The 9,146-nt window shown below is 38.2% G+C and overlaps 1 protein-coding gene across 4 annotated transcripts; it reads right to left on the reverse strand.

Moving 5' to 3' along the window:
• Positions 1 to 286: 286 nt before the first annotated feature.
• On the reverse strand, positions 287 to 8,509 carry LOC113708672 (protein NARROW LEAF 1-like). Of its 4 annotated transcripts, none has more exons than XM_072064429.1 (6): positions 8,173 to 8,509; positions 6,821 to 7,327; positions 6,326 to 6,469; positions 3,362 to 3,602; positions 1,978 to 2,478; positions 287 to 1,105 (listed from the first exon to the last, which is right to left on the reverse strand). In XM_072064429.1, exons 2-6 carry the CDS (start codon positions 7,313 to 7,315, stop codon positions 690 to 692), a joined length of 1,797 nt encoding a protein of 598 aa, XP_071920530.1. In that variant the 5' UTR covers positions 7,316 to 7,327; positions 8,173 to 8,509; the 3' UTR covers positions 287 to 689. The 4 variants fall into 4 exon arrangements, with proteins under 4 accessions (XP_071920530.1, XP_071920529.1, XP_071920528.1 ...); XM_072064428.1 differs by having other exon boundaries at positions 6,821 to 7,351; XM_072064427.1 differs by having other exon boundaries at positions 6,821 to 7,397.
• Between the last annotated feature and the right edge of the window lie 637 nt (positions 8,510 to 9,146).

Raw genomic sequence — 9,146 nt, forward strand, 5'->3', positions numbered from 1 at the left:
AATTCTTAGAGTCTTTATTGTTCTCAAGTTCTCTCAGAACTCGAATCTCATGCTTAATCGTTAGGAATGAAAAGAATATGGAGAGAGGTTAAAAAAAGAAAAACAAAAAAGCAAGTCTTGTCAGTCATGGAAGTATAAAAGTCTGGGCCATATCAATCAGACTTGGCCTTAATAGTAGTGTGTTATGGACTTCTTTTTAAAAAATAATAATAATAAAATAAAATATCAGTAGTTATATGGACTTCTGATATAAAGAAAGGAGTAGCCATTGGAATTAAACACCTAATTCCTCCAAATGCCTGCTGTTTCACTGATAATTTCTGATAGAAGAATTACATTTCGTATATTACAAGAATATTATCACCTACTTCCCAAGCTGTCGGGTACAACAATACCCCCCAAAAGTGCTTGTGATACAGTCCCCAGATTAATCGAAGTAATATACAACAGTATGAAAATATTTCAGTTCCCTTCTAGCATTTCCTTATCTATATTGTACAGTAGCCTATCACGGTAACCTTCAGAAACACATGGGGTAAAGAATACTTATTGTTTCTCCAAGGAGGGACAAATTTTTCCTCAGAGCTCAAAACTTTGGATGCATACAGGTTTGCTGTTTGCACCACTGGTGAAAAAGTTTAAATCCATCCATGGGATAAATCTCAAAGCAAAAAATAAGATTGCTGGCTTTATTTCAAGTTCTTAATGCACAAGGAGGGCTCCAAATGCTTTCTTCTCTTTGGCTCTGGTTCACCTAACTGCAAAGAAACGCAAATCTCATCATCAGGTCCATTCTTGAGCCCAGAAAGGTTCTTCAAAACTGTGTTCTCTCCTTCACTTTTGTGCTGATGCATAGGAGATGTCCCAGCAAACCTTGGAATCAATTCAAGCTCTACACTTGGGGCTGATTCACTTCCACTTTCAATGTGAAATTCATCAGGCCTGAATGGTGGAACAATTTCCTGGCAAGACTCCCCATCTGCAGGAACTTGTTCCATGTTCAAACCAAGATTATCCTTGGAAGGAATTCGATCGAGAGACGATGACTCTCCAACTGTAGAATCCATTCCAGTCCCTGATGCGTTTCTTTGCTCTTGAAGTGCAGCTATTCACAAAGAAACAAAGAAAAGCAGGGTCAGTCACAGACACGTGAAGTACTAAAGGAAGGAAAAAAATGCTTGCAAGATCCTTGATTCTTGCATTTCTGTATATATGGAAGTAGAAAGAAAGAGACACATTAGATAGCAAAGAGAATTTACACTAGAATTCTAGAAGGTTATGTTTACAAGTGCACTACTTCAGATGCGCTGGCATTTGCTTAAATAATTTCACTGCAAGAGCTATAGCTAGATGTCATACAACTGACAATAGGTCAAGCAGCTAAACTCGTACAATTATAGGCATGTATATAAATGCACTCGTCAATCTATTGTGTTGATGCATCCATAGCAAGTCAACCATCATTGCTGATTCACATATACCATATACCAGGATCCATCTCGCCACTAAAATACTCGCACAAAATGTACTGTTCATTCTAGCTTCACAGAAATGAGTTTTCCGATAATAGAGTACAACAGACTTTACAGCATTGTAAGGACATGATCCTCTTTCCCAGCAGATGAAGGGCAAAAGCTACACATCTGGCTTCTCAGCTGTCCAGTATTTTCACATGCCAGACTACACAGCACGATTTGAGTGATTTTTCATAACATGAACTGGTCACCAAGAATCAAGAGTCATGTTACATGAGGTGCTTATGCTTTCAAAGTGCACGTGTGCACCCATGTGTCTTATAGGTACTTGCATAAGAAACTCAATGAATTACTATCTGTAACAATTGGATGCACTCAAATTTTATTCCGAATCCAAATACAATCACTGGCAATTGTCATGTCTAAGCAGATAATATGGTTGTTGAGGATGACCTCAGGCTATATGATGCACAATGACAACCAGAAATCCAGAAATGCAAACCTTGGAGCCCTTCACTGGATTTAACAAGATCAAGTTCAAGGAGGTCAAGAAGGCGACCTAGGTCAACTCCACTAGTCCAATTCTCAGGAGGCTGGCCAACCTTTAATTTCAACCGACCTCGATTAGCTGTCCCACCCCATATGATCCCCACGGGCTGTGGTTTCTCCCCATTTTCACCTGCCAGGAGAATGAGGCTTCCACTGTCACCTTCAAGGTCAAAAGTCTGCTGGTTCTCACCAACAACAAGAAAATCAGTGAAGAAACAAATCCCTTTCTCATCATTATATTCCAGTGCATAGGCCATTATGGTCCCAGTAGTCAAGCCAGAACTTCTTCCAACTTTTACCACTTGCCTGCCAATGAGACTACTGATGGGTGACTGTAGGTCAATGGTCTTGACATCACCAATCTCACCAATACCTCTTACAGATGTAGTTACATAGGACATGTCAAATTCTTCTGCAAAAGGAATAAAGGCTCCATCTGCTCGAACAAATGTTTCTGCAGGATCACAACATTGTGTTGGGCATCCGTGTGGTCAACATCAACCTTACGACAAGTATGCATGTTACTGGTAATGATATAAGATGTGTACTCACAATCACATTCATACCAAGCACAAGTTACATACATCTATATCTATAAGAATGACCAGGAGGTCTTGTGAGAGATACAACTAATCATTCTACATACAATATTTTTAAATTTGTACAAAGCCAGAAAAACGGGATAATAAGAAAGTGCTTAGCTGTAATGTCGTATTAGCAAAGAATTTCATTTCACATTTCCATGTATTCATCTGTATATTCTTAATTAAACTTTTGCACCTCCTGATAACACCATGCCATGGGTGAGCAAATATGAGATATTTTCTCCCAAATCACAAATTTCATGTTGGCTAGATCTCCACACTGCTAACTAGATAGACACAATTGCAATTGTTCTTATTTGAAGTGGTTGTTCACTGAAACGTACTTTCTTTAATAATGTATAAAACACATAAGTCAATTGTAGGTAATAATTTGATTCACTTTGAAGCATTGTATCTTGATGATAGATGTCAAATCAACATGGTAATAAGATTCATCAAATCAACCTACTATGATTCATACAACAGTCATCTTAAGAAACACAAGGATTATGTTCAGAAATATTAGAAATGACCTTGTGGAACTACTTCACAGTACACTAAAGAAAAAAGTTACATTTGTGGCCATTAGAAGTAGTTTTATCCCCAAAACTTAGAGTCTGGCATCTAGGAGTAGTTATCTGCTCCTGAATATAGGAAAAGCAAGCTAAATTTGCGCATCCTAAACAATTTACTTTCCTCTTGTAGCAAATGGGGAAGCCAACCAACCATATTTAAAAATTAAAGTGATAATACCTGGATTTGTCCCGGCAAAGATGCCATACCAAAGGACATCAGTTATGAATGATGTTGCCCTTTCCACAGCACCCAAATACACACCAGGCCCAAGGCTTGGAGGCAGGGGATGGAACATCTTCTGACTTGGATAATCCAAGTCAACTGCTACATGTCGGTTGGTAAGGAAACCAACCTGACGGTTCCCAGTCCGGCTTTTCACAATAGCACCTAGGGTTCCATATGTTTCTTGACTAGCAACCTAGAAAGCAAAAGCATCAGATAGATTGAAAGAAAGGTAATAGACGATCATGAAATGTTATTGCATAAAGAGAGTTTACACACAGAGAGTTTCCAAATTTCCAGGAATGGTAATACAATAAACAAAAAATCCCAGATTGCATGAAAGAAGTTTGAGGACTGAATGGCAAAGATAATGGACTTGTCACTGACTGCCACACAAAATAATAGATAACTCACCAGGTGTTTGGTTGGGGGGAATCCCCACTCCACTATGGGTTTTGAGCTCTTGAAACCCATACATGATGTTTGGTTGACACCTATGAGTATGTATCTATCACTATGGAAAACCCTAAGGTGGGTGATGCTCATATCCAAGCAAATTGGGCACTTTTGCCCATTCCCGAATTTTTAAACTTGAAACACCAACAAATAAGGGAACAAATGAATACAAATGAAAAAACCCAGCAGCATCTTCCTCCTTGCTTCACTCTCTCTCCAACTCTCCGATTTTCACGTCTCTCCATCTCTCAATTCCACTATGCATGATTTAATACTTGTTGCCTTTTCTTCATTCTGCACCAACTCGTCGGCTCTAGGTGCGACTTGGTAGTTCTGGGTGTTATGGCTGCCATGAGAGGGTTTCTTGATTTGTACTCAGGTTTTGGTGGTTACTGAACTGGTATGTTGTGTAGAAAACTTACGGTGAAAATTAGAAGATTAACCTCGTTGTTTGTTCTTTTCTAAGCTTCACTCTTGGCATAATGGAACAATCAAATGTTCGCTTAAATTTGAATTCAACTCCTCCAGATATAATTGATAGACAGTAAGGTGACCTTTTTTTTTTTTGGGCACAAGGTGACCATTTTGTTGGAAGAGTGGTGGTGGTGGTGGTTGAAGGTTGGGAAAGCGACAAAGAAGAAGGGAAAAAAGTTTTTTTTTTTTTTTTTGGTGAGGGGGGGAGGGGAGTTCAATCTGAAAAGCCATTCCTTGTTTTTTCAATACCAAACCCCTGAAAAGTTATACCAATAGTTATTGCCATTGAGGAATTTTTCATTGTCATTGTGATTGCCAATCCATAGTGGGTACCAAACAGGCTGCAATCATCAGTATAGAGTCAGAATGCAATCGCGAAGCACCACAGTGGGCAAAGATGTTCAGAAAAAGGTGTAACTCCCCCAAACAAACCCCCCCCCCCCAAAAAGAGTAATACAGTGTGCCCTACAAAATTGATTTATTATGTCATAATTCTGAAGTATTTTACATTTGAGGGCTCTTTAGAAGTAATTCATTATTAAGGCCACATAAGAGTGCAGCTGGGAGATTTTCTCCAGGCATTTATTTGCTAAGGGACACATGCAAAATCTTTGAGTCCAAACATGAGCCTGCCAGTGTGAGGAAAGTTACATCCCAAGCCACTTGTGTTAATGAGACATCCTCTACTTCTGTTAAGTGTATAGAGTTTTATTGGTGATGGTATTCAATTCCACCATGATAACCAAACAATTTTGCATGGTTGATTGAATTATCTTTTGCATATCATTTGGGACTATACATATACGTCTTGTACAATCATGCAAAGGATTGAAACAATTTGGCTCTTAACAAAGGATACATTATGTATCTTTCTTTACCAAGGATGTTATATTACATCGAGGTTATATATCCTTGTACTATTCTTTCTGCGTCACTGCATTCTTCTGCCATAGAATCCACTAATTCAACTTTCAAGAGTCCTATAAGCCTTTTCAACAAACAACCCTACCAGATTCTCATATCATTCACCAGCTTTGCAACTATTCTAGAACTTTGAACGGTAAAGTAAAAACAGATATCTTAGCCTAAGATTTTAAACAATATCACTAGTTCTGAATTCTAGTGGCCCTGCAACAATGTTTTTCGCTATCTCTAATTTGCATAACAATAATCAACAGAAACCTTAGTAAGCTAAAAAAAAATGATGGATGGCTTTGTTTCTTCACAATGAAACAGGTGTTAGACCTCGTATGGTCATTGGAACTAACATTCATTCAAGCCAGAGAAACGTGTCCTATATCAGAGAGCAATTTCGGTAAAAATGTCACAGTTTTCAATGCAGAATCTGTTCTTGTTGTCTGATAAAACAATGAAGACGCAAAGCCAGTAAGGAGAAAAAGCTTGAAAGATTTTACAGGTACAAACTTGACATAGAGATTATAAAATAAATAACTAGAGAAGTTCATATGGTGGCATCAGTTTCACTTGGGAGTGAGCAATCTGCAAAGGGAAGTCTGAGTTCATCAAAGCCTTTGTCTTTCCTATGCCAAGTCATACCTTTGCTTGACATATAACAGATATTAAATCTTTCATCTCTGAAAGCAATGCATGCCCATGCCACAATTTGAGTTTGTTATTTGTGATCACTAACCCAGTCTCATATAAGAAAAAATTAGATACAGCATGCATCATTATCTGAAACAAAAATTCCTCCTTAAGAAGTTTAAGAACAATGCAGTCAAGTCTGCATAAGAAACGAACAACTAAGGATTTTGAGTACAGCATAAGCCAGAATTGTAACGCATCTCAAAACTATTCCTACTTTAAATTTCTTGTCATGTATTGCATTTCACTGTAACTCATACGAAAGTGCAGGGAATTATCCTCAAGGACATCTAGGCTATGCTATTACTAAAGAAGTTTTGTGCTAAACACAAATGAATTCTTTTTTTAAACCCAAAAGTTAATCTTTAAATGAAAACCTATTACCTGGGAACCAGAACCAATGAATGGATCACTACCCCGCAGACCATCCACAAGTTCTGTATACAGTTGCTCCTTTGGGGTTGCTGCAGGGGCACCATAGTAAGAGAATTCAACAACATCTACATCGCACCATACACCACCGGGTCCCTGCTCAATAGGCATGAATAAGATTTACTTGTATACAATAATAAATGAACAAAAAAAAAAACCAATAGATTGCATAGAAGACACCTCATGCTTCTGTTCAAATACACTAAATTTCAACAATTAGGAATGCAGTTCAAAAGTTCAAAAACATGTTCATAAAATCTTAGACAATCTCCACCCATTCTTTCCCCAATTAGAAACACAAGTTCCATTGGCATGTAATCCAGCAATTAAGACCCAATCAAGCTAAAACCCAAGGTGCATCAGTACAACATAACAATATTGTTGTGATATAGTAAAAGCCAGAGGATACCAAAAGTAAAGATATAGTCACCTTTAACTATTTTATACCTCAAGGGCAGTCGGCAAGCACTGGATATGATTGAGCCACTGCCTATGAACTTTCCTGGCAACAAAGACAAGAATAGCTGGTACATCTGTCAGCATTCCCCGCTTGATCCTAAACCCAATTGCAGTACCAAGACTAAAGCGACGCAAGATTTTGCTATGAAATGCTCTAATAGTCATTAATTCAAGCAAGGTAGTGGCTTGCTGCCCTTTGGGCAGTTGGCCAAGTGTTTCGGGCAAAACACCCTTCTGAAGGTTTCCAAAGTAATTAGCCCTATCTTCAGCAGAATCATTTAACCGACTGGAAGGAGGCCATGAGAAGTAGGCAGCGTTGCTCTCGGAGAGTTGCCCACCCGATGCAAATGCTTGTAGTGGTGGTGGACTTGATGAATGCAGATTGGGAAGACTGCAGAAGTTCCTTTCCATGTCCAGAGCTGATTCCTCTGATTGGGAGGATCCAGAGTGATTAAATCTTAAATCCAAACTTGCCCTATCCATTTTTCAGCTTTCCTATGAAAATTTCGAGCTATCTACCTAATAAATGTACTGAATTCAATTTCTCAAAATTTACCAACAAAAGCTGAAAAGAAGTAAGACCAGGGAAAAGGTGTGAGTATCAGGCTAAGAGTCCAAGTTGAGGTTCTGAAACAAGCTACAATTAGGAGAAAGTGCCACAAGAATGTAACAAAAGTTAATGCAGGTTCTGCAAGGGTGATGAATAACACTAAGGAAACAACTAATTACATGCTAACCACGTATATGGACACTATACAGTATCAATGAAAACAAAATGGTTTCAGAAGATAGCATATGTATTACCAGAAAAACATCATTTCAGTAAAAGTTAGCAAAATACAAGCAGCACAACAGACAAAGTGGGAGAATTATCCAGGATCATTTCCGTGCTCATATACAGAAAACGATAAAGAGTACGCGAAACTGCCAGCAGCTACAAAGAGATAAAGAAGTTACAGATACAAGCTATTAATCATCCCCACCATGCTAAACAAAAAAAAAAAAAAAGCAAAACAGTTACATTAATGCAGAAAAAGGAAATTTTCCAGTTACTCCATCAGGCTAAAAAGAAACAACTCGCGCGATATACACCTAGAAGTATAGACTGGCATATGTGCAGAAACAGAGGGGAGAGAGCAAGAAAGAATCGATAGCATTCCGGAAAGGAGAGCATACACTCCTCGAAAACTATAATTACAACCATTATTGGAGTTTATAAAAGAATAGCAGCAAAATTCTGGTAAGATAAGGTCAATCAAGCTGGTTCACCAAATTCAGCAAAACCCAGATAGGAAATCCGATAAAGATTGAATCTTTATGCTAATTCAATAAAAACCCACCTGTCAGCAATGATGAAGCTCTTGACAGAGGCTTCACTCTGGAGCCCCTCCAATATTATGATAACCTAGCTCAAACTTCCCATCTCCCAAATCAATTCAGACAAATGAAACTCTTAACGAAAAATCAATCCATATTGCCAGTCTGCTGAATAATCAGGAGAAGAAAATACAAGTATCTTTTGACTGTTTTTTTCCTCAGCCTCCGATAGAGAGGGAGTATGTTTGTGTTGGAGAGGGAGAGAGAGAGAGAGAGAGAGAATACAGACACAGATATATAGTAATGAAAATGAAAACTATATAGAAAGACTTTCAGTTAGGAAATAGAAACCTACAAGGCTACAAATACATACCACTATTATGTACATAGTGATAGTGTAATAGACTAGTATCCGCCAGTGTTACAAAAGAACTATTTCTTAATGTGTTTTTTTCCCAGGGCTTTTTTCTTTCTTGCTTTTTGCTGTCACTTTCACTCTTTTCCACTGTTCCTTTTTGCCACTTATATTTGCCACTCATCATTTGAGTGATCACATAAACAAACAAACACACACACAAGGACACACTCTTCTCCTTTGATGATGAGAAGCAAGAAGGTATGAGAAGATTTCAATGGAAGATTAAAAAAAAAAAAAGAAGGAAAAATCATTTTCTTGGATACTATAGAGTATAGACATTTAAGTTTGGTGGGGATCGAAGGGCCCGTCCATATTTGCTCCCCAAAAGCTGCACACTCATTCATCAAAATAATTCATTTCCCACTCATCACAAGAGGCCGGGTGGAATGGTTTTTGTGCTCTGCTTACAACATGCCAGTGTGTCCTCTGCCCGCAGTAAAAAAAACACGACCATACTTTTTTTTAACTCTGGTATGACGTTTATCACCGCCTCTTTCAAGAAACATTCCACCGTATCATCCTGTAGTCCAGATAAACCGATGCTGATGTATTTTCCAGTCAAGAGCCCTTTTGTTTGGA

This window comes from Coffea arabica, chromosome 9c (assembly GCF_036785885.1).
Source record: "Coffea arabica cultivar ET-39 chromosome 9c, Coffea Arabica ET-39 HiFi, whole genome shotgun sequence".
Classification (NCBI taxonomy): Eukaryota; Viridiplantae; Streptophyta; class Magnoliopsida; order Gentianales; family Rubiaceae; genus Coffea; species Coffea arabica.

Bases quoted from the DNA above. Each gene is read 5' to 3' on its own strand.
- LOC113708672 (XM_072064429.1), bottom strand. From the start codon at position 7,315: ATGGATAGGGCAAGTTTGGATTTAAGATTTAATCACTCTGGATCCTCC. The intron at 3,603-6,325 runs GTAATAGGTTTT...TTTGCTTTCTAG, and splicing joins TCATTGGTTCTGGTTCCCAG to GTTGCTAGTCAAGAAACATA. The intron at 2,479-3,361 runs GTATTATCACTT...GTGATCCTGCAG, and splicing joins CTTTGCCGGGACAAATCCAG to AAACATTTGTTCGAGCAGAT.